Genomic DNA, 26,470 nt, shown 5'->3' with positions numbered 1-26,470 from the left:
TTATTCAACTCCTCTCTCTTTCTCTATCTCTCTCTCAAAATGAAAGGGGTGCAATCCCTCCTCAATGCTTACTGATATGTATGTGATATATATATACAATTCAGAGCATTAAATTAGTCTATTGTTTTTCGATTGTGTTGTTAAATACGTAGAACCACGGGGCTGACCCTCCATTTGTTTGACAACGTTCAATTTCTGTTATTTTCACATGCAAACTAAGTTATTTTCACTTGTGAAATACGATTAATTGGCGGATTGGCCCCCACCCTACTCTTTTGGTGGTAGTAATGAATGGTAGAAATGTAACAATGAATGAACTGATAAATTGAAGGATGAACGGAGTCCCCTCCCTCCAATTTAGGAGTACGAAGTTTTGGCAAAAGAGACATTTTAGGTTCCTTTTCTGCTTGTCAACATTTGTAGAAGACAATTTCTCCTCCGACTGTCCCTATACACTTTGAAAAACGATGCTGCGTGTTTGTGTACTATTCTAAATCTTCCAAATAATCACTCAACGATACGAATTAAAATGTTTTTGCTATTGGCAACCGCTATGTTTAAATTAACAGTCGGCCGCCTGTTAATTTATACGGCGGCCGACAGATAATAAGTGGCGGCCGCCACATAAATTAAGTGGCGGCCGCCAGTTAAATATTAATTCTATACCCTGGCATCTATCATGCAGCCTCCGTAAGAGCATGAGTGGCTCATGCACGACAGATATTGTTATTGACCTGGAGACGACGAATCAAGACAGTGTCATCAGGCAAAGTAAAGGGTTTAAAGCTAGAAATAAGAAGATACTGGAAGTCCATATTGGGCACAAAGATTTCCTCTGACCAAACGATGTTGCGTGACATAAGGTAATTCGACAATGGTCAACATGCCATGGATCCAATAACTGGTTGAATAGGCAATAGAAATGACCGCGTAGGAAGGATTTGTTGGAGAAGTCGATAGATTTGTTGGAAGGTAAAAATCGAGCCCAAAGAGCCGAGGGGGTATTCTTCAACAGATCTGACAACGCGGTAATTATTTCTATTCTGGTGATGTTTGTAATAATAATAAAATACACACAGTACAAAGTACATCCCTTCTCTAGGAGGCATACAGTCATTGGAATAAACACCAGGACACAACACTTTCACGCTTGTTGGAGATTTCACACTGGTAGTGCTGCATTGCGAGGTTTCATGATGACGTTTTATTCATTTACGTAAGGTCATGACACAAATCATCTGGCCATAAGCAACCTTTGTGCCAAGTGTGAACTTCTAATTTCTCTTCATCACAGAGTTATGACCTGACAAAAGTAGTGGGACGGGCGGACAGACATGGCGATTCCTGCATTGTTTGCAGGGACATGGGGTTCAATCATTGTATATCCATTTGCAAATGAGATCGAATATTAATAAACACGTCTCAAAAATTTAGAGTTGGGCAATTTCTCAAACATAATCTATATTTCTGTAACAGGGAGGGAGAAAATGCAACGGACCAGACCAGGATTCGAACCCAGGTCCCCTGAATATCTAGTCAGGTGTTCTACCAACTGGGCTATCACCTCCGATCGAACCTGGCTGACCGCTACATTCCTCCCTCCTTAAATTTCTACACATTTCAGACATCATCCTAGGATCTTAGATCCTTGGCAGGCATTTTCAACTATCAGTTTCAGGGGCTGGTCATGACACCAAATGTAACCGGAAAGGAGAAAATGCAACGGACCAGACCGGGATTCAAACCTGGGCCCCCTGAATCTCCAGTCAATTGAGCTATCTGGCCACTGGCGATAGAACAAGGCTGACCACTACATTCACCTTTGTTCATTAAAAAAAAAACCCCACTACCGCATGAAGAACAAAATCAAGCTAAAGACCATGAAAAACTAATTAAGTCCATTATAGGATTTAGATTAATTTTGTACTATTAATTACGGTATTTCTACATCACATTGTTTCGGGTAATTAAAATTACCCGATTATAAACCAATGACGATAAACATAGGTATATATATCGCTTTCAAAGACATGAAATATCATGCACATTACTGAATATTTATCCCCAACATGCATTCCACCTAGTCATGTGACTAAATGTTGTAATGCTGGCAATACTGGTGTGATTGAGGATGAAATTCATTTTCTTTTTCAATGTAAATCTTATTTTAAGCTAAGAAACACCTACCTTAGAAACATTTATAATGTAACACAGAAAAATATTTCTCTGGACAATGAAAGATACATGTTACAAATATATTTAAACAGTGATATACAGTCTTTAAAAATTACTGCGAAATTTATTAGAGACTGCTTCAAATGAATATAGAAGTCAATTACTCAAGACTACATAAACGTTATGTAAACATTATGTAATCTTTGACAATTATTGTAATTGTGTCAATAAAAATTTGTATTTGTATGCAGAATATCAACACCCCTTAAAAGTGCCGAGTGTATTCTCATACTAACGCTATCAAATAATTGAATGATTATACAACCAAATTTACAGTCCCAATAGAGAAGATGCGATTCCTGTGATTGCTATGCCCCCGTAATCAGAGATTCGGGGCACAGTGTTAGGTATGCCCATCTGTATGTAAAAATTTAACTTTTAGCCGTAACTTTTGAATGGATGGTCATAGGCCTTTCACATGTATATTTCTTGTGACAAAAAACTTTCTTCTGTTACCGAAATTTTATACCTCGTGACCTTGAAGTTTAACCTACTTTTGAGAAGCATTAACCTTCACATAACTTTTGATTGGTTAATGCTAGGGCTTTCATATTTTACAGGTTTATTCAGAATTTCCTTGTGATTCGACCTTTCCTTGGGTACCAAATTTACTGTGATGCCATTTGTGTGCATCAGTGTTTCACAAACACATCTTGAATTAGTGCATTTTCAAATAACTGAATCCACATTCCCAATAGAAAAGGCGACATTCTGGTGTATTTTTATACTAAAGCTATCAATAATCCAATAATTACAATCAGTTTCAGATAACTAGTAAAAAAGGCGTGATTCTGGTGATTGTTTCAGTACATATCATTTCCCTATATGCTTAATGGGGCATGGACACGATTTTTGATCGATTGAAATTGGCAGTTTCGTGTTGTAGAAATAAAGATCTTTTACAAATAAGTCAATTGAAAATATTTTTACACAGGATTTACTCCGTATTTACATAAAATCTGGCTTCCAAAATCGTGTTTGTCGACAAGCTCATCAAAGCCAAAAAAAAACCCCACGTGCTGAGGTGAGAACACCAAGATTTCTAGAAAGTGTGTCAAAAGCATTCAACACATCACCATACATTCATATTACATCAATTTAAGGAGCAAGCACAAATAAGAGACAAGAAAGTTTTCGTCATGAAATGCTTTTTTCCACTGAATCCGACAACTGCTAGTCCAGTCACATTACATGTAAACATAAACAGGGATCGTGCCGGTTTTTAACATTGAAAAATTTACATATCTCCAATACATCTTTGCATCAGTGTTTGACATTTAATTTTGTTGCTATATTTTACATGAATCAAATCTCATATCATTAATCAAATATCTAAATATTTCTAGGTACCAAAACCATGTCCATGCCCCTTTAATTGGTGAGCTATGACATCACATGAGGATCGATAAACCTTAATATTGGTGAGCCTATGACATCACATGAGGATCGATCAACCTTAATATTGGTGAGCTGTGACATCACATGAGGATCGATCAACCTTAATATTGGTGAGCTGTGACATCACATGAGGATGATCAACCTTAATATTGGTGAGCTGTGACATCACACGAGGATCGATCAACCTTAATAGTGATGAGCTGTGTATCCTTTCTATGGAATATCTAATTTTATGTAGAATGAACAAAAAACTGACATAGATAGTTTTTATTGATAATGTTATTGCACATTTCTTTGTTCTCACAAAATACAACCAGATGTTTTAATATCTACTATACAAAATTCTTTCTCACTGAAGGTATTTCTTAATACTCATCCAAAATATTCAAAAATAATTTTAAGCTGATTAAAATTAAGATCAGTGTTTATACATATCTTAATGAAGTATTCTAAATACAGAATTGTGAACAACTTGTTTTCCTTCCTCACCACCTTTCATGAATTTTTGAAGTGGTCCAAATTTTTGTAGTATTGTAATAAGTTAATTCTAAAATAAATGTTTGTTGGATTTTTCTTTTTATAAAGTTGAGTTTGTTGCAATGATAAAGAAGGAAAGTTTCCAGAAAATAACCAAGAATCATTAAATTCCGATAATAACGTCCACTCCGTGCACACAATCCTTTCATCTCGAGTAAATCTATACAAGGCACTTCTATTTGATTATATACATGCATTTTGTACAACCCTGTAGGTGAAATCAAATTCATGTACATATACCACTGGGGTTTGGAATATTATGCATGAAAATCTAAAATGAGGGCAAAATTGGCCTTTGGGTCACAGTACTACGGTTAAAACTGAATTTGGTACAGGTTCATTGGTCCAAGACGTAAAACAGGTTAATAGCAGATGTGATTATAAGAACAATTGTACCCCCTACACTACCAAAGTTAATACTGTGAAATCAAAACTGCACTGAATATACCCTAGCCAAGTCTTTACTGAAAGGACATAAAGTGTGAATTTGAAAAGTTGAAAATGAAGCAGTGAATTGACAGTGATAAACAGCAGAAGAATTCATTGGCATTAAAGGGGATCTATTGTTGTATATACCTGTACAACCTGTATGTGTAACTCGTCATTTGACTTACGCAAGAGATCATCTTTGTGTGTTAATGCCCGATAAAGTCGGTAATGATTACACATTTACAACCTAAAAACCATATAGAACTTACTTTTAAACATAGTCCCATTGTTAAAGTTACAGTGTGGCAAGTAAAATAAGGTTCAAAAAACATAAAAACGTTAAAATGTTCAACATTCCCAGGATGTGCCTTGGTGGGTTTATGTAATGAAAGACAATACATTTGTGATAAAATGAATAGCACTGACATATTTAACAACATAAATTATGAGTTAGTTTCATCATTATAGGAAAGATAAGAAGAAAAATGCTTCAACCCATCAAGAGTTGTTATAAATCATTCACTAAAAACATTTCGGTCACTGTGGTTAAAAAGATTTGTATGGCATTAATGAACACAACATTAAAAAAAAAAAAACTTGTGTCAAATAAAATGCAAAGAAAGCCGACTTCATTTCTCTAGGAAATGTTAACCCTCGGTATCATCCTCTCTACATTGTTACAAAGTCCACCAAAATGGCCAGCACTACAGGAAAATAATAAATAACGGTCATAAAATGCAGCACCATCATAGCTTAAGTGGCTTGTTAGGCAGTAATACTGGTTGCGCTCCTCAGGTTAGGATTTATATAAATCTCGCACATATCACATTTTCATCACAGTTCCTCAAAGAATGCCACTCTTGCTTGAGCAGAACTTGCTTTAGCCTAAAAAAGACAAAAGTACACCTATTATTAACCACATCTGCCATAGAAATCAATTCTAAATACAAATCAGAAATAGTGAAATGTTTGTGTATCAAGGCAAGAAATATTCCACAAAATATCACGGTCTCAGGTTTGTAAATATTCAATACAAAATTCTGTCTATCTAGAAATTGTCACATGACTTCATTTTCATGAGCTGTCAACTTCTTTAGATATTTTTGTGAGCATTGAAATTGTACTGATACATTTCAAGTAACAGCAAACATCTTCACAAATAAATTATGGAATGTTTATACCTGGACAGTAACAAACCATACCTTTCTGAGTATAGAATAATTCTGATCCCCCCCCCCCCCCCCCCTCTAGATATTTCAGTGACAAACCCCCACCCGTCTAAGTATGGAATATTTACAACAACACCCCCCTCCTCCCTGGATACAGTAGTAATGATTCCTACCTGTCTAAGTGTGGAATATTTACTATCCCCTCTCTGGATATACAGTAAAACTCTGATATAGCAAATTTCTGCAGACACTCTATAAGAATTCGCTATAAGCGTAATTCGCTATACGTTTACAGTGAATTCATAATTCAAATATAACGAATTCATCAGTTATAATAGAAAGCAGCAATCGATATACTTGCGTTTGCATTGTCTCTAAGAGAAATTTAGCCTAGAAGTTTTTAAGAAGAAATATTTTTATAAAAGATATGTACACACTGATTTATATATGATAATTTATCTTGATGGATTATTTAATCACACAAGCACATGTCAAAAGAAAAATGTCAACAAAATTATGTGTAATACATACAATCAGTCTACGTCTTTTTTAAAATACCTGTCAATTGTTGACTGTGTCGTGTGTTTTTTTCTTTCTTTTTCATTAATAAATCTCTCAATAAACAAATGTGTTTAAGTATTGTTTTGTGTTAACATCCGCTTTTGAAAAAATACAACAGAAATTTCGTAATAAGTGTGGATCCTTTATGTCAAGCATTATGTGAAGATTGTTAAAAATCACGAGGTTGAAACGAAAAAATTGTTATAAAAGGTGATTTTTACGGTCAATTTTAATTCAAGGGAAATAGAAATTTACTTCGTTATATCCGTAAATTCGCTATATCCGTGTTCTTTATAGACACAGATTTTTATATCGAATATATAGAGATTTGCGGGGGAAATCAATTTCACTTCGCTATAGCCATAATTTCGCTAAATCCGTGTTCGCTATATTCGAGTTTTACTGTAGTAGTAATAATACCTATCTGAGTGTGGAATATTTATTATCCCCTCTCTGGATATAGTAGTAACAATACCTGTCTGAGTGTGGAATATTTACTATCCCCTCTCTGGATATAGTAGTAATAATACCTGTCTGAGTGTGGAATATTTACTATCCCCTCTCTGGATATAGTAGTAACAATACCTGTCTGAGAGTGGAATATTTACTATCCCCTCTCTGGATATAGTAGTAATAATACCTGTCTAAGTGTGGGATATTTACTATCCCCTCTCTGGATATAGTAGTAATAATACCTGTCTGAGAGTGGAATATTTACTATCCCCTCTCTGGATATAGTAGTAATAATACCTGTCTGAGAGTGGGATATTTACTATCCCCTCTCTGGATATAGTAGTAATAATACCTGTCTAAGTGTGGAATATTTACTATCCCCTCTCTGGATATAGTAGTAATAATACCTGTCTAAGTGTGGGATATTTACTATCCCCTCTCTGGATATAGTAGTAATAATACCTGTCTGAGTGTGGAATATTTACTATCCCCTCTCTGGATACAGTAGTAATAATACCTGTCTGAGTGTGGAATATTTACTATCCCCTCTCTGGATATAGTAGTAACAATACCTGTCTGAGTGTGGGATATTTACTATCCCCTCTCTGGATATAGTAGTAATAATACCTGTCTGAGTGTGGAATATTTACTATCCCCTCTCTGGATACTGCTGTCGTGCAGTCTGTCGAGATCAGTCTCTTTCTCCTCCACCTTTAGCACTTCTATTTCAGACTTGAGTTCTTTCAGCTGTTCCTGAAGATGTTTAGATTTTTCCATGTATTCAACCCTGTAAGAAACCAAGAGTTCAAAAAGCTGAAGTTATTCGATGCACTGATTTTTATTACAAGTAATGCTGGTTTAAAGCTAAAGTTATCCACGGCACTAATTTTCGTTATATGTTATACTGGTTTTTCAAATGATCCTTGTGTTGAAATTAAAGATACATGTATACTACAAAAGTGGTTATATTGAGGAGATGAAAGCTTGACAATTTTCTAATCTGAAAAATTCATGATACTTTTGACCAATTTTCTCTATAAAATAAAATGAGGTATCAGTCTTTATTTTTTCTATGTGACAGTCGTAAAATATGTACAGCGTGCAATAATTATGTTTTTTTTTTGTTTTTTTTGCTTTCTGTTTTCAAACCTGATGTGAAATAAACTTGGAATGTACAATGGACATGTATATCAAAGATACAGGTATTGCCTGTGGCTATTGATGAACTCATGTCAAATACTCAAAACATAGTCACACTATAGGTAATTAACAGTCACACTATAAACCATTCAAGTCTACTTTAGTTATTAGTTATCATGTTGCCTTATCTGAAATCAGCTGGGCACCAACCAGGTTACCAGACTGGCCTCAAAACCATCAGACAAAAAGATCTGACAGAAAAAGTGAACAAGCTGGCCAACAAAGACAGTTTATCTGATTTATTATATCCTCTTCAAAATAATTAGAGTGTTAAAAATGTAAAGGTGTTGTTTGTTTTGCAATAATTTATCTATGAGTTAATGTGGTAAAATTGCGGAGGCAATCAATCTGTGCCTGTTGGACATGTGGACGAAATCCACTGATCAAACTACATGTAGCTTGATAGTGATTACTTCCGATAGGATGAAAGGACGGCTCATCAGATACTTGGTAGTACATTGTACCAATTAAACTTGTCTATTTACAAAGGAATATTCAAGAATTATTACTTTTACACCAATGATTACTGTTCACAGCTTTGCATTTTAACTCAATGGACCAGTAACCATGCAACATTACTGGTCCTGTACCAGTAACCATGCAACATTACTGGTCCTGTACCAGTAACCATGCAACATTTCTGGTCCTGTACCAGTAACCATGCAACATTTCTGGTCCTGTACCAGATTTGTCTGTCCTCCTGGTGACACAGATCAAATGTAATGCATTGATTTTACTATCAAAAGATACTGAAATGCAAGTTTTGATTATTGATTTATTCAGAATTTTCAGAAATATCAGATAGTGATAAATCAAAGTCATAATCGGAGAAATCTGAGTCATCATCCTCATTTTCCTTTATCTAATTTTTCTACAACATCAATGACATCATCAGGTACAAGTGGACATCTTGGAATGTAGGCCTCCTAATTCGTTAATAAAAATTTTCTAATACAATCAGAAGTAATTTCTATTTATCTATTTTAAATTTTACCTTTTTAAACCTGTTCTATCATGGGTGAAGGTCTAATTTTTTTTATATATACTAAACATGATTTTTTTTATCTGGCACAACAGACATACTATATTTAAAAATTTATCGATCCTCCCAATTATTTGTTGGTCAACCAACAGAGAAGATGTTTAGGTCAAACAGTGCCAATGATCCTATCATACTTGATGGGGATCAAAATGCACTATTGTGTTTTGGAACTTTGGTAAATGAAAGTATTTTGAATGGATTTACAATGACGACATTGGCGAGGTGAAACTTAGACAAACTGAATCTACATGGACCTGGCTTGGATTTCTCGAAAAAATCTCATACTCAAGTTCAAGTTTTCTTTTATTTGAGCAGTCAAAATTTGAGTAAAATTTCAGATTTAAGTCCAAAGTTTAACTCAAGTTTATTTTGAGAAATCCAGACAAGGTTACTTAATTGTCAAACGTTCCAAACTTAAAACTTTTTATATCAAAACCTAAAAAAATTTCTGAAAGAAATCCTTTCCCATGGTATGATCTATTCTTTACTTGATTGTTATTTAATGAATCATTTTAGTACCAACCTTTTCCTCTCGATTTCCTTTACTTAATCGTTATTTAATTAATCATTTTAGTACCAACCTTTCCCTCTCTATTTCCATTACTTGTCCAAGTTGATCATTATTTAATGAATCATTTTAGTACCAACCTTTCCCTTGCTATTTCCATTACTTGATTGTGATGTAATGAATCACTTTAGTACCCACCTTTCCCTCTCTATTTCCTTTACTTGTCCAAGTTGATCATTATTTAATGAATCATTTTAGTACCCACCTTTCCCTCTCTATTTCCTTTACTTGTCCAAGTTGATCATTATTTAATGAATCATTTTAGTACCAACCTTTCCCTCTCTATTTCCATTACTTGTCCAAGTTGATAATTATTTAATGAATCATTTTAGTACCAACCTTTCCCTCGCTATTTCCATTACTTGATCATTATTTAATGAATCATTTTAGTACCAACCTTTCCCTCTCTATTTCCTTTGCTTGATTGTTATTCAATGAATCATTTTAGTACCTACCTTTCCCTCTCTATTTCCTGAGACAGCTGATCCATGTCTCCATCCCCTAACAGTTCACAGCTGATCTCTCCATCCACAGAAAACTGAGGTGTCCCAATTTGGAAATCTGAGAGGTCAGAGGTCAATGATGCAAGAGGAAACATGGTCTGCAAACAGAAACCAACATAATAGCTAGGCTGATTTGTCAAAGAGAAATGAAAACTTATTTAAATTACAACTCTCTCCATTAATCTGAAATAACTTGAATTCAATATCTGTGAACATGTTTTTAAAAAAAATTATTTTCTAGATACATAGAGTAAATTTAAATGTTGTGAATCATTGACATTAAATTTGAAAGCATGAAAATAAATCTGCTAACTTCAGTTTAAGATCTCAAAATCTTACATTGCCAATACATACAGGATAAGAGGGAGAGATTCTTGCCAAATCTTACATTGCCAATACATACAGGATAAGAGGGAGAGATTCTTGCCACTTCCAGCAAACGTTCTTTAGCCAACTTCTCAGATAATCTTGCCTGGCTTAGTTCTTCCTTAAGCTGATCAGCTTCCTTTGCTCTGTAAGTACATTTGTTTTTTGTTTGTTTTGATTTTGAGCGCAATGCTCTAACCACTCGGCCACGGAGGCCCCTATAAGTACATTTGTATCATTGCACTCATAAAATGTATAAAAAGGCAAAGTAGACAAATAAATGCGTACATCTTACATAAATGTACTTTTGTTTAAAACACATGTATAACCAAAGATGAAACAATTAAACCATTAACATATTTATCTACAATTCATCAAACACTATACACCACTAATGTATATGGGAGATAGGTTTCCATTTCTGGTCAGATTACTTATAAAATGCTCTGCATTTAGAGGCAAGTTTTAAACATCTTTCATTTATAAACCTACAATGTGTGACAGTGAACACTTGTACAGCTGGTCGGACTGAGAGCGTTGCTTTTGTTCCTACGATACATCATTATGAAGGGCTAATTAAAATGCATACTAGTCGTTCTATGCATAATGCTGTATAGTTGCACTTCAATTAATGAATACATCTAAATACTGCATTTATTATCCACGAGACTTTTCTGAAAGACAATGGCATTGTATTTTTTTGCGATTCATATTTTTTGTGAATCGTTGAAATGTTGCAATGGAAAAGCTATAAAAGTCCTCCCATTTCTTGTAATACTAGCGAGTCTTTGAAAACTAATCAGTATTTATTGCTTAGGTGGTACTTTGTATAGATGTCAAAAATCCACAAGTTAAATTATTCAGTTTGTACTGTGCTAGCTGTCAACAAATCAACAACAAAAAAACCCACCTCGCTTTTATTTTATGCCCTTTTCTATGTATTCATTGTTTTCATGTTTTAGTTTGTTTTTATTGTTTTACATGCAAAGAGCTTTAGGGTAATTGTCTAATTAGATAAAGCGCTTTATAAATGTACAATAATAATTTTATCTCAATTTTCTTTTGCGCCTAAGAAGTCGGTATTGATAGCGCAACTGATATCCAGAAGCATTTGTATGTTGCTTTACTGCCCATTTGAGAATTTTTCATCCATGCAAAGACATTACCATCTAAAGCATAAAAATCTGTTGGATAAAGGTCACATCATTTCAGGAATTCAAAGCGAAAGTGAAAATAAAAGAATCAGAATACAAGAATCAGAATCATTATTCTTGAAGCCTAGGGTGTGTCACTCTGATTTACTTATAGATGGTTTGCTTTGTGGTGCCAGTATTAAAGATATATTTGGAAAACAATCTAACAAATTCATCTCTAAAGTTTTATTCAAACAATAAAATGCTTTCTTTGTTATGCGGGTAATGACTTTTTCTGCAATGCCAGCTACCTTCATCACCTGATAGAACAACAAAGGAAAGCATTTCATTGTTTTTATTCAAATTTTGATGTGTTTTACAAAAATATAAACTAGATTTAAGTGCTGAAATATCATATTATTGACCATTTTGTTACTTTAAACAGAACAGCCAATGTAACTTTTGACCTTGATGACCCTCCATATTTAGTATTGATTACGCGGACAATGGTAAATAAAATAACAGATTTAACTAGTTTGCAACACACATGTATTCATTTTCTATGATGAAAGCAATGTCAATTTTAAAAGAAATATAAGCGAAAAGATTCAGTGAATGTAAATATTTTGAATTCAGTATTACACTTACATTCTAAATGGTTAGATTGGTGTTATATGCCTGCTTGATATAACTATGTGCAAACTCTGCATATGTAACTAGGAAAGTGATTTCATTTTTATAATAAACTTGTATAATGTATAACAGAATTTGATTTTCATGTTGAGAGCATCTTGCGTAATTACACATAAAAATGTTCTCGTGAAAAAACCATGACCTACAGTATGTCAGTTTGAACAAAGTAAGACTTCTGTGGGACAAACTATAGCTTGATAAAGAGCACTCAATGCATTCATGATACAAGTGCTGTATATGAACCAATTTGAGCAGGAATCATTTATTAGTAGTGAAGCAAGAGCCTAAATCTATGGTAGCACTAAAATTAGACAAACCCTATCTACTCCTCATCATATACAGCAGCACCTGATCATGATAATGCCAAATTGTGCATCAGCTCCGATTCACGGATTGCAGTAAAATTTAAATATATAGTATCCATTGCTTCACGCACCTCTATTTATTGTCATTGATACAAATAAATTATTCTCACAAGAACATTCAATCACTCAACACAACAGCATACTATATATAAGGGCTGTCCCATTAAAACATATCGGGTACCCAGGGAAGACATTTTTTATATTATATTTATGGGCGGTTCACACTGGTGGGATATTGATTCTATTGTGGGTGGCTTTTGCACAAAAATTGCTTCTATGAGTCATTATTTTACCAAACCATATAATCTGTGAGAATATTATTATTAGAACACAATAATGACAGAGACAATCTTGGCATGTATTGATTACTGAAATAAAGTTGATATCAAAATGAAAAAAAAGTATTTTGTGCTGTATGATGAGAAAAAAATTTGGATTTGGGAAAATATTTTAAATTCTACTTTTCGAATAAATCAATTTGCTTTTATAGGTGCCTATAAGCTTCATTATTTGCCTCTATGGGTGGATAGGAGTGTACCAAATTCACTATGGGTGGTCACCCTAACTTTCAAATTCCTCCCCCCTTCCCATATATGTGTTACTGGAACAGCTCTAAGCAGAATTTATAATTTTTAGTGAGGATTAAATTTTGACATTAGCGAGGGTGTTGAGATCACTAAAATTGAATATCGCTAACAATTCTGTACCGTGGGTAATACATATCTTTCTTGGAATCATAAAGTCGCTAAAATTAACGACTTGTTAAATATATATACCCATTTTTATGGGAAAATTGCTAAAAATTCCACTCACACGATGCTTTACAAAAACACAGTCATCCAAAAATAATAACCTTCTCTCAGAATCCTCCAATAACTTTGTAGCAATCATTTCATATTCCCTCGCTCTATATTCCATTAAAATCCTTTCCTCTTCAGTCTAAAACAAGACATTCTCATCAATTCAAAACTGTTTTCTGTATAAAATTTAACATTTTAATAGTGACAATTTTCATATTCTACGTCCATAAACCTGATTGGAGTTACCTACCTTGATGGCAGTAATTTTAATGCTCTGGATTTCTCGTTCCGCGTCATTAGCTTTTTGTGTAAGTAACTGCGCCTCTTCCTCGGCGAACCGTGCCTTCTCTGCCAGAAGATCTGTGGTTTCTTCGGACCTTTTCTATAATTGGTTTAGAATAAAAGATTTTTATTTTTTCAAAGAGCCTTACATCTTTCAAGAAGCAATAAATACATGCAATTAGTTTTTAAAAACCCCATGAGTATACTCAATCAGGTAAGATAGGATCATGGTAAAGTCAGGGATACATCCCATGAGTATACTCTATTAAGTAAGATAGGATCATGGTAAAGTCAGGGATACACCCCATGAGTATACTCTATCAGGTAAGATAGGATCATGGTAAAGTCAGGGATACATCCTAATTGATTTGCTGTAATGTTATCTTTCTCTTCGTTACAATTCTGTTAGACTGTACTTCTTGCAAATGAAAAAGATTTGGGGAAAATCATGGTCTTGGTTAACATGTCATTACAGCTACCGGGGCAACTTTCTTCTTTTTACCATACAGTGTTTTTTTTTTATTCAAAAAATGATAAAGATTTCATAAAAATGAACTAAATTTACAATGGGTTTTTGCAACAAGAAGTTCACATGCCATATAACTCACCTGAGTACTAGTTAAAAGTATCACTAGCCCCAAAGCCTATGAAATCTACAGTAATTTTCCTTTTTAGCATATCTAAGCTAAATTCCAATATTCAGCAGCAATATAAAACAAGATGTGTTCTTAAAACACAAATGCCCCCGAAAGTGTTCATACATAATATATGTTGCATTTAAAACACTATATGACTATTTTGAATCTGCCCTATAGTCAGAAACCCAGGGTTGTTAAAGTCACAATTTTGGTACATTCCTTTCTGCTTTTCCTAAATATGCATTTAGTTTCTATACAGAATCAGCAAAATTAAAGACTGATGAAGACAATAATCACTATAATAATTTTGGCCACAACCTGGTATCAAAACCTCTACCCCTAGGATCATGAAATCTACAATTTTGGTAAAGGGCTACCTGCTCCTTCTAGATATCTGCTTCAATTTAATATTAATAGCATTAAAGATGTTATTTAACTGCAGTCAGAACCTCTACCCTAAGGATCATGAAATTTACAATTTTGGTAAAAGCTTTCCTGCTCTACATGACAATGTATTTAGTTTTTCTTGCATATGTGCAGTTGTAGAAAAGACTTTTGAAAATTGGTAAATTTTTGCCCCACCCTTAAGGCCCTGGGGGTGCAGGAGTCCTGAAATTTACAATCTAAGTCTCCCTTGTCCCAAATATGCTTCATGCTAAATTTGAAAAGAATTGGAATGGAAGTTATCAAGTAGAAGTTGAAAATGTTCCATTGTTAATGCATAATGAATAGCAGACGACGACGGACACAGACCAATAATAGGTCACCTGAGTGACTCAGGTAACCTAAAAATCAAATAACATACCACTTCTTTCACATTACTATTGAAAATTTTGATGGGTTATATCCTACATGTGCAACAAATGAATTTAAATATCTGTTTCTCTGGACATTAAATATTAATTGACACAATTACTGCACAGAATTTGTTGGGCTGACACTAACAAGCATCTCCTGAGCAGTCCTGACTTCATCTTGCATCTGTGATAACTTTCTCTCGAGGTCTGCCTTTTCTTTCAGTGCTTCTTCTTTCAACTGTTTCTCTTTTGCCAGTTTTGCTCTATCACACTGGAAAAATATATAAAAAAAAGCTGTCTGTTGAAATTACATCTGTAGTAATGAAACAATGCTACTTGTAATACAATAACAAGACGTGTCTGTCTGTAATATAAGATCAATACAATAACAACTAGCAGATCCAAAATAGGGGTACATTTTTAAAATAAAGATCAAATTATGGTAGTTCTATGTTGCAATGCTGATGTAACTGAAAAATATTCATTTGTTAATGGAAAATTAAGATAATTCTTGGCATTTTGAAAACCTATGTCAATTTATACTGTGATTATTTTTACAACAAACAGGCTTGCTTATTGTCTATTCTCTTTTCTGAATAGCTTGCTACATTCAACAATATGATGACAATTCAACAAAGAAAAGTTTTAAAAGGAAGAAATCACTGACCCTTTTTCTCTGTCTCTCATCTCTTGCATTAGCTTTCATTTGCTGGATTTCCATTGAATCTGGTTTTCGTCTTCTCATAAACAATTCATGGTTTCCGACACATAATTCTAAAATCTGAAAATAACAATGCAATCTCATGTATTTCTACACAATCAAAAACTACTTCTGGTCAGGGCTAGAAATAATCAATTTTATTCACTGGTCACTTGCACTATCAAATTTTGTTTTACTGGTCAATTGACAACCATTACTGACTGACCCAAATTCCATGACTGAATATCAATAAAGTCACATTTTGACTAATAGAATGACATCTGGGGTCTTGTTATTCATTGATTTATTTTGACAGTAGTTGGTGTCGTCTTTGTTTTTGTTTATTTGTGGAAATGTAGTGTTACAGGATTATGAAAGGGTTGGAATTAGACAGCACATTCTAAGAAACATGACGGTAATTCATTCTTTGGAATACTCCCCTTATGACAAGACACCCTTAGAAACATTTTTTAATGCATTTACTTCATAGTACAACTTAACAAAAGTGAAATAAAGAAATCATTTTGCAATGAATAAAAACCTGAAAAACACACACATCTAATTTACTAGCCCAATTGTAGAGGAATTTTGATAAGTAGCCCTCAAAGACATATGCTCTTAATAAAGCACTAGCCCAAATCTATATCAAATTGACTGGCTCCAGACCATCAATTATTTCAAGCCCAATTAGTGATTTTCTTAGCTATATATCTTTACATGTGGTTGTGGCATTTTTTATACATTCTGATATCGCCAACAACCTCCAAGCATAACTGCATGTGTATATTTAAAACAACAAAAACAAATTTGAATGGATGGAAATTAATATTTACAAAACTCATTCAAAATTTTTATTTAAAAAAAATTGTATCACTCTTAATCTTTAAATACACTTACTAATTTGTTGATTTTTACTTTTGGTGCATAGAAAATGAAATCTGGGACTTTCTTTCCAACTGGTTTAATAACAAACTGAAAAGAAATCAAACACTATAATAAAATCATATCTTTCAAAGAATACCTAAATCTGCTGCTGAAATGGAAACAAAATCAAACTTTATGCCCATAAGTAGCTTACTTCATGATTTAATCCATCTTGCTATCACCTTTTAAAAGTACGTACAAGATTAGTATTTGTACAATATAAATACTATTATACTTTAGTCTATATGTTCACAAAATATGGTCCTTCCTTATAAATCCAACACACATGTACACAATTCTTGTTTATCATTATAACACTAGTGTTGTATATTGAATAGTCAGTCAGAGCTTGGTATATTACTATATACACAACTCACATACTCACTCACACATGTACACAATTCTTGTTTATCATTATAACACTAGCGTCGTATATTGAATAGTCAGTCAGAGCTTGGTATATCTCTTCAATAAACACTAATAGCAAATACACAGAACTTAGTTTTAGCATGTGATCCATATCAGACTGACAAACAGAAATGCATATCAAGCCACAACTCCTCTGTATTCAGTCTCCGTTTGGCCTTTCAGGTTGCGATGACATAAAACTTGGATTTTACTACATACTCTATAGAGCAGAGAAAATACGCAGATATTGAAGATCAGATAAACAGTCATTTGAAGAGTTCCTCTACCGCATTATTTTCACACTCACCTTCTTCTCTTTAAAGGAGATGTTTTTAACTTCACTCCATGGAAAAGTGATTTTGGGTTCTAGTCTGTTATCTTGATTGTAGACATTAAGTCCTAGGGCATCCACACCCAGCCAAAGCTCCGAGTTCTTTTTATTCTGAAATATAGATTGTAGAGAATTTGAAATCATAACTAACAAATTATGTGTAATACAAAATGTATTTACAAACTCATTGCTTTATGTCTGTCTAATAAAATCTATACAGTTTATAATGAATATACACATACTTATATGATATTTCTCCCAATGTCTGATGAAGTTTTTCATATATTACCTTTATCTGAATATACACATACTTATAAGATATTTCTGCCAATGTCTGATGAAGTTTTTCATTTATTACCTTTATCTGAAAGTAGTTAACACCATACTGTTCAAGATCCTGAGCGATTTTCAGATACTCCATCTCCGCCTCATCACTACAAAATACATGTCACCTGATATCACTCGGTGTAACACAAAATACATGTCACCTGGTATCACTCGGTGTAACTCGCCTTTTCATTTACCTTTCAGTTGATTACTCAGAAATGCCACCCCAAAATTTCTACTCCTTTTATATCCCCCATAATTTATTCCTAATATATTTTGTAACTTCCATTTCTTCTTTAATTACTAGGTTTTTAAGTATAGGTTTTCATGTCAACTTGAAGGGTTAGCGCTTTTATCCAGAATAAAAACACACTGACTCTGTATAGGTTTATCACTGACAATTTTAACATCCTCGGTGGCTGTCATGGCATACCTGGACATGCCTTTGTGATCAGCATACCACTCCTTGATTCGATCCTCCCACATTTCTGGGGTCATCTGATACTGGTCAATGACTCGCTGTGGTAATAGGTCATCACTGGACAACATTCCTGGTTTGTAGTTTCCTGGGTCATAATCACCATACTGTAAATAAATTGTATTTCATCATTTTTTTTTCTTAGTTCATAATACAGGTTTATTTTTAGAACGTTACATATTATTTGGTATTCTTCAAATTTCAATTAAACAAATGTGCACTGATTACAAGATAAGTAAAAAGTGTGACTTATAAAGATATCACATTCCTGTTCTAGTGATTTTGTACAATACTACATTCATATTCACTTCATAAACTTCACCCCCCCCCCACCCACTTTTTAGCTTTCACACTTTTCATACAAAGTCTTCCAAGATTTCAGCAGTTGCATCTTGATCTGATCTGATCACTATTCTATTCATGTAACATGCAAACAATACATATGTAAAACATATTGGGCAACAGGTACAATGCCTATATAAGCCGAATAAAGCAAAGTTACCATTATACATGTTCGTTTAAAACAATTTATAAATATATATTTCTGGAAATTGAAATTATTGAATTTTTAAAAAGATATTATTTGCATTTTGAAACACATTAAGAATGAAACCTTTGCTTGAACTGCATATGAGGCCAATAAGACTGAGGCCTCTGGAGGGCAGTATATGTCCATGTTGAGGATGGACTGCTTTACTTGTAGAAAAAACAGATGTTGAGTTATCTCTTGTATCAACTCCTCCGATACATCCTCGGGGTAAAATTTGGCAAGAAACAGAAAAGGAACAGGCGAGTCTTTGGGGACATCTTGATCAAGAACCTGTAACAAAAATGTGTACTGAAATAGTGTTCAGGTAATCATCAATTTATCACATGTACATAAATCTTTTGAAATAGCACATACAATGTTGATGTGTTATGTTGAATTTTTCCATAATCATGGGACATGTTTTACTGATATATATTTACCTTTTTATCAAATTTCAACCATGATATATATCCCTTAGAATCAACAAATTGCAGTCCAAAATACCAAGTTTCCCGTAGTCCAATAGTGCGACAGACTAGTTCAAAAAGATCTTTTCCAGTGGCCTTGTGCTGAAAAGTACAGAATGCAAATAAAGACTAATCAAGATTTGAGTAAAACAAATATCTACATCAAATACATAACTAGAAATCAGAACAAAGTACACATTACAGGGTGGCGGGGAGTGTGTGTGTTGGTTGGGTTTACACATGTGGATGTTGCAAAATGTAACAAGAGCTCTGCAAGGCGGGACAAATCCCCTCACAATGAGTGTCTGCAAGCTTTTTCTATGAAGTCTTGTAGTGACCTTGACCTTTTAACCCCAAAATCAATAGGGTTCTTCCTCTTTTGAAAACAAAGCTACATGTGAAGTATGAAATCAATGAAGCAAATACTATGGCTTGTAGAGTGTCTACATGCTTTAGCTATGAAGTCCCATAGTGACCTTGACCTTTGGACTCCAAAATAAATAGGGTTTTTTCTCTCTCTCGATAAAAAAGCCACATGTGAAGTATGAAATCAAAGGAGCAAAAATTGTGACTTGTAGAGTGTCCATAACCTGAGTATTAACACACAACTCACATCATACAAACAGGCCCAATAATTTACTATATATACACAACTCACATATTCACCCTCACACGAACTGGCCCATTACTATATCTCCTCTCACAAAGAATTGCGAGTGGATAAAATTTGTTATGCAAAATGCCAACAAAACCAACTGCTGCAGAGTAGAGATAAAGGATTAATTCCCGTGGCACTTTGATTGTGGAACCTTTGCACATGTGCCAAATTGGTAAACAAAACATTGTCCCCAAAAACCACAGATTCTGACAATCTAAGGACATGTACTTTCCAAAAGTAATTCAAGATTAAGAACCATTTCATTCTAAAGTATTTTAAACTTAGTAAACATTTTTGTTATGTATCCATATAAGCAGGCAGATGTGATGACACTACCATCCTAAGAGTGAATGCATTAAACCTTGATGTTATAGTGTAAAGACTAACTCTCCTGAAGAGATTTAAAGACCAATCTGCACCCAGTTTTACAACTGCAAACAATAAACTGTGCAGTACTGAATAAATAACTTTTTGCACACTATAGTACATGTAAGAGAATGATACAGACCTCTATGTATGAAAATTCTAGCTCTGCATCCATTGTTGTGACTCGGACAGCAAAACTCTTGCCTCCTCCGGCCTGGGTGGAGGCCTTTTTCATATTAACGAATGGCATGGTGTTACCCAATGAGATATCTATTCCTTCATGTTGAAAATGACTGATGATGCACCTAATTAACATGCATACAAATTACAATAAAAACAAAGATAAATATAACAATGGTGAAATCAAATGAAAAGACCCATGGGCCACATCCCTCACCTGAACATAGCGCTTCTCCATATCTGGATTAGTCATCCTTCAAATGACTCTGAATGTGTACAACTTTCAAATATTTAAACTGTATTTTTACCTGTGGAAGGACTGTAGCTCTCTAAGAGAAAAGATTGAGACAGACCAGACAGTGCTAAAACCTTTTATCTGCAGAGTTCTTGAAATATAATTCTGTTGAATCAGATATTTCAAGATTTGTCAGAGTAATGAAATGTACTGTGAACTTTTACCAGCCCGAGGAAATTTTAACCTGTCAAATCCTTTGGACTGGTAAATTTCAAGAACACTGTATTTACAGAGCAGCTTTTTCGGCACATGATTTCACATTGCCACCTCAAGATATTAATATAATTATGTCATAAAAAATGCCAACACAAATTTCCCCAAAGCACTTGTATCACAACATTCTAAAACATATATCATTTTCCCATTCAAACTGAAAACTTATAGCTACAATAAACTTTGCTTACCTACATAACCATGTTAGGTTGTCTGTCAATTACCATTCTTGAGCTAAGAGTTATCCAATATAAACTATAATCTGAAGTGAAATTGTGGTTTTAGCTATACCCCAATGCTATCAATTTAACAAACATAAAATGATTCTATTATGAGCCCTAACCATGTGATATTCTAATTTGCTCTTTAGAAATTGTCACTGCTAACAGGGATTATTATGTAAAAGTTTAGGATTTTACCACCTTGCTAGTAAGTAGAGACTTACGCTACAGAGTTGTGTATATAAATGAGGTGGGCATATAAAACTGGTGGGAGTGGACAAAGGGGATGTTCTGGACCCACCACTCTGATCTTGAAAATAAATATATTTGCCTATTTTTATGCACTTTCAGACGTAAAGTAAGTGTTAGTCCCTAGTTTTGATAGGACACCTGAAAAAAAAAAAAACAAGATGTTTTTGTGAAACACAAATGCCCCCAATAATGGCCAATTCCAAAGATGGCCAAAGTCACGAGGACAAATATCTTGGTACCAGTAGAAAGATGTAGTCACAAGAAATGCTCATGTGCAATATGAAAGCTCTAATATTTACCATTTAGAAGTTATAACCAATGTAAAATTTTTAAAAAGTAGGTCAAATGCCATGGTCAAAAGGTTTAAAACCCACGGAAAGGTCTTGTCACAAGGAATACTCATGTGAAATATCAAAGCTCTAGCACTCACTGTTCAAAAGTTATTAGCAAAGTAAAGTTTCAGACAAAATGACAGACAGGACAAAAACAATATGCCCCCCGATCTTCGATCTTGGGGGCACAAAAAAAAATATATGGGGCATGGGTAGACTCCACTATTCCGTATGCATATGTAGCTGTGCTCACCCTAACGGTAACACCGTCAACATATTATTAATTTTGATTACTATCAATTACTTCCATATCAAAAAATACATATATACACACACTATAGACTAATAGCGAGCGCAGTGAGCCAGCGTGGGACGCTGGCCCGTACTGCGAGTTCTAAGGACTAAAGTGTGTGAAATATTCCGAGCTAAATCTTTATCTTTAACAAGAAGATTTTTTTACGCCAATCCCAGAAATCCCTTGTCAAAAATGGCTGAGACCTCGCAAAGTCACACCTTGGAATATGATTGTGAACTTCGTGGCTTATCATCTCAATCTTGTGGTCTCCTAGTTCGAAAATTCAGTGCACCTTTAGGCGTGATGTTTAAAAGAGTGCAATGTTCATGAAAGGCAGGGTAAGATGATATGTGACGTCATGTCTACGTTTCGACGTACGTCATAATAAGACTGACAGCGGCAGATCTAAATACATGTTATTTCCATTTGTAAAGGTCATGAAACCGGTATAATATATCATGTAAACATTTGGAATACGTAATATGGCATTGAATACAAATTGTGTATAATCGACTGCAAACCAGATTGAAACCTGATTAAAATACTAAAGTCTCAAAAGGAATTAATTATTCTACCAAGAAAAAAACCCAATACTAACTTGTATAAACTCTAAACTGCAAGGCTCTAAAGGTAAGTTACATGTATGTAAAAGAAAAAAAGAAAATCAACAAAGGAATAGAGATAATCTTCACATATTTTCACTGAAAATTTTGTGATCCATATTTACATCTTCTATACTATATTTACACAAGGGAGGAATCCAGAATCCCAAAATCGTAACTCAAATTTTCATTCGTCTCCTTTTTATATTTCAAGGACGTTAAATCTAGGAAGCCCTATCTCGATCGATCGAGGAAAGATCATAGTTTGTAAAAATACCTAACATCTGTTTGCACCGGAAATAAATATGAAAAACCAATGCCTTTTCTGTCGTTATTGAACCACAGGAACTTTTCCTAAATCATCCAAAATAGAGACGCGTTCTCATTGGTCAATTCAATTCGCTCTAATATATATATATATTCCCCCCCCCCCCCCCCCCCCCATGTGTATTTCTGACTGTTTTGCATTAGGATACACGGTGGTACTTATATATAATGCAAATAAGTATTATCATGTTCAAACGTCTCATGTATGAACATTGCTCATACTAATAGTGCAGATTTTACTCTTGTTTTGTTTTTCTTTTTATCGTCATTGCACATTGAAATGTTAACAATCATGTATGCTGTATGCCCGAGAGGGCCCTAATTTGGAAATAAATCATATTCTATTCTATGCTGTACTATCGGGTCATAATGTTTTGATTGCCGTTGTTGCAGGCACAGGGATTTTTTTTATATTAAGAAATAATCTTTAAAAATGTTCTTTGCTCTCAAACATGTGTAAGAAAAGCTAAATACGTGGTCTATATATGGGATATGATACTCAGGTGACTGAGAGGCCTTTGAGCTCGGGTTTTGTGTACAATTGAATTTACCAATAAAAACGCGTTTGATTTGGGTGATTGAGGAAAAGTTCCTGTGGATCGAAAACGACAGAAAATGCATTGCTTCTTGATATCTATTGCCGGTGCAAACATATATTAGGTATTCTTACCAACTATGATCTTTCCTCGATCGATCAAGACCGGAATCGTAAGATTTCACGTCCTTGAAATAAAGAAAGGAGACGAATGAAAATTTGAGTCAGCGATTTTTGGGATTCCGGATTCCTCCCTTGTGTAAATATAGTATAGAAGATGTAAAATTTTAATAAGACAAAAATTTTGTGACGAGCCCCTGTGCCCACAGGCACTTGTTTCTGTAAATGACTTATGACCTCTGTATACTAATAACAACACAAGGTAACTAGCTTCAAATGACACCCCTTGAGAATGTCGGCCTTTTGAGCTTCCAGGGAATATGCTATGTAAATGTATTTACTACCGTTGTATTGTACAATCATTCAACTTAAAAACCATGTATGACATGACTGCATTCATTGCCTCTTATCGCCGAAAACTGCAACAAAAAATGGATTTTCCGTTTTATACCACGAAGTGCTATGTACTGATACCGCACAGAATGAAAATTGTATATTCGTTGTGTTGAAAAATAAAGTCTCATTGTTTTATTATTACAATAAATTGATACGATGTTTATTACCAAAAAATCTTGAACATATTGCTTTGTTAACAAAATAAAAATTTTGAATTGAAGACGCTGTACGCTATTTTTAGTTACTCAAAAAAACCAAAGCTGTTCGTACGTTTCGGGATTTTACATGTCATCAGAAGATGGAAGCTAAGACCTCCCGAGTGGAGATTTAAAAATATTTTCGTGTCGGAATCATTTCTGATGAAGATAATAATGAAATTATGACTTACTGTAAATACAACTTCGTTAACTAGTATGAGAAATATTTCTGCCAATTGCATGTTTCATGCAGATCTATGGAAAGTCAGAGAAAATACAGATAAAAGATTATTTGGAAGTATGCAAAATAGAGCAAGGAAAGTTTTTTTTAGTGATGTGTTATTGACTTTGTGATATGTATTGATGTGGTAAGTACCTGTTGTTACATTGAAGTTTTATGAAACCTACCAGAAGTACCAAGAACGCTGCAGGCACATATCAATGTTTTTCAGAGGCGACTGGCCAACCCTTAACATTAACTGTTATTTTCATGCGTGCAAATGGAGATATATTGCGAGAATGGCCCCTCCACTATTTTTGATAGTACTATGTAGTAGTGAATGAGAAGATATTAATGCATGTAAGCTTGAAAGTTATGAATTGAAGCCCTGGAGCAAAGAATGACCCCTCCCAGCCTGAGGGGAAAAAATTGAGACAGCATTGACGAACACTATAACACCCCCCCCCCCCCCCCCCATGCACACACTAATTAAGATTCTGAAGGTCTTTATCATGACTATCATAGTCTGTCAGGAAATTTAAACAAGCCATGTGCAACTTACAACTTCTCCGACCGATCCCCTCCCCGCATCCCTAATATTACGGATCTGTCCCGATATGGAAAAATTCACAGGCATCTGAAGTATGGACACCCCCCCCCCTTTCTGATTTTTTGGGGCAGCGATTATTTCTCCGAAATCTATTCCATCCTAATTTCGATTTATGTAATCGTAAACTTGCTTTTTTGTAAGCCTTAAATACCTTATACTGTTTATAATAAGTATATTCTATATTATACCAGTCCAGTAGAAGGCCAATCTCTAAAGCTTGTGAAAAGCGTGAAACAACTACATCAATCGAAATTGGGTTGAGAGAGACAAGGAATCCACACATTTTGGAGGCATTGTCACCGCAAAAAAAAAAAATCAGAAGGGGGGATTATAGTTATCAGGTGTCTGTGGAAAAAAATATGGGGGGATGGAGTCCCCTTTATTTTTTGTAGCATTTCCCCCCTAATGTTAGTAACTAAATTATATAAAATAAGATCAATTGTGGTTAATGGTCACCATTAAAATCATCCTTTTGCCTGTTATTTTTAATTCATCTCTGATGCTCTATATCTTTCTATAAATAACTCTAAAGAATTCCAAACGTAATTTTAGAAGAGCGTGCTAGCCAGTCAAAATCGCCCACGTATTCTGTGCGGTATCAGTACATAGCACTTCGTGGTATAAAACGGAAAATCCATTTTTTGTTGCAGTTTTCGGCGATAAGAGGCAATGAATGCAGTCATGTCATACAAGGTTTTTAAGTTGAATGATTGTACAATACAACGGTAGTAAATACGTTAGCATCGCATATTCCCTGGAGGCTCAAAAGGCCGACATTCTCAAGGGGTGCCATTCTGTGTCATTTGAAGCTAGTTACCTTGTGTTGTTATTAGTATACAGAGGTCATAAGTCATTTACAGAAACAAGTGCCTGTGCCTGTGCCCTAGGGCTGTTTCTGCTGCCTAATTTCATTCATGTTCCGAGTATTTGGCAAATAGATATTGTTTGAATTGAACATGGTCAAAGCATGAACATTTATACAAAATATCTACATAACATGTAACTGCGCTCGCTCGAATGGTAGCACCGTCAACATATTATATTAGTGATACAGTGATCTGTGTATGATTTTACCGTTGCTGAATGACAAAAACACAGTAAAAAATATGTAACGGCCAGAGATGCAGGTTAAGTGAGAGGAATCTTTTTTTTACCTGTATGATCATAACAAACTATTCCCTCGTAAAATTAAGTAATCATGTTTCTTCCCATTTCTTCGCCCAAAAATTCCATCTGAGAGGTTTTCGTGAGTCATCAACGTCTGTATGATGCTTTAAGTAGCTTACTTTCAGTTAATGAAATTTAATCGCAGAAACGA

At 34.4% G+C, this 26,470-nt stretch overlaps 1 protein-coding gene across 2 annotated transcripts; it reads right to left on the bottom strand.

Moving 5' to 3' along the window:
• Positions 1-3,885: 3,885 nt before the first annotated feature.
• Positions 3,886-26,466, bottom strand: LOC125666515 (merlin-like). 2 transcript variants are annotated; one of them, XM_048899675.2, is made up of 16 exons: positions 26,307-26,466; positions 20,500-20,662; positions 19,307-19,435; positions 18,951-19,157; positions 18,293-18,444; positions 17,891-17,966; positions 17,509-17,643; positions 16,767-16,841; positions 15,837-15,950; positions 15,318-15,440; positions 13,703-13,834; positions 13,506-13,591; positions 10,484-10,607; positions 10,048-10,193; positions 7,410-7,569; positions 3,886-5,484 (listed from the first exon to the last, which is right to left on the bottom strand). In XM_048899675.2, exons 2-16 carry the CDS (start codon positions 20,605-20,607, stop codon positions 5,434-5,436), a joined length of 1,818 nt encoding a protein of 605 aa, XP_048755632.1. In that variant the 5' UTR covers positions 20,608-20,662; positions 26,307-26,466; the 3' UTR covers positions 3,886-5,433. The 2 variants fall into 2 exon arrangements, with proteins under 2 accessions (XP_048755632.1, XP_048755633.1); XM_048899676.2 differs by having other exon boundaries at positions 10,499-10,607.
• Positions 26,467-26,470: the final 4 nt, after the last annotated feature.

This window comes from Ostrea edulis, chromosome 1 (genome assembly GCF_947568905.1).
Source record: "Ostrea edulis chromosome 1, xbOstEdul1.1, whole genome shotgun sequence".
Lineage (NCBI taxonomy): Eukaryota > Metazoa > Mollusca > Bivalvia > Ostreida > Ostreidae > Ostrea > Ostrea edulis.
This window is presented reverse-complemented; position numbering and strand designations above follow the sequence as displayed.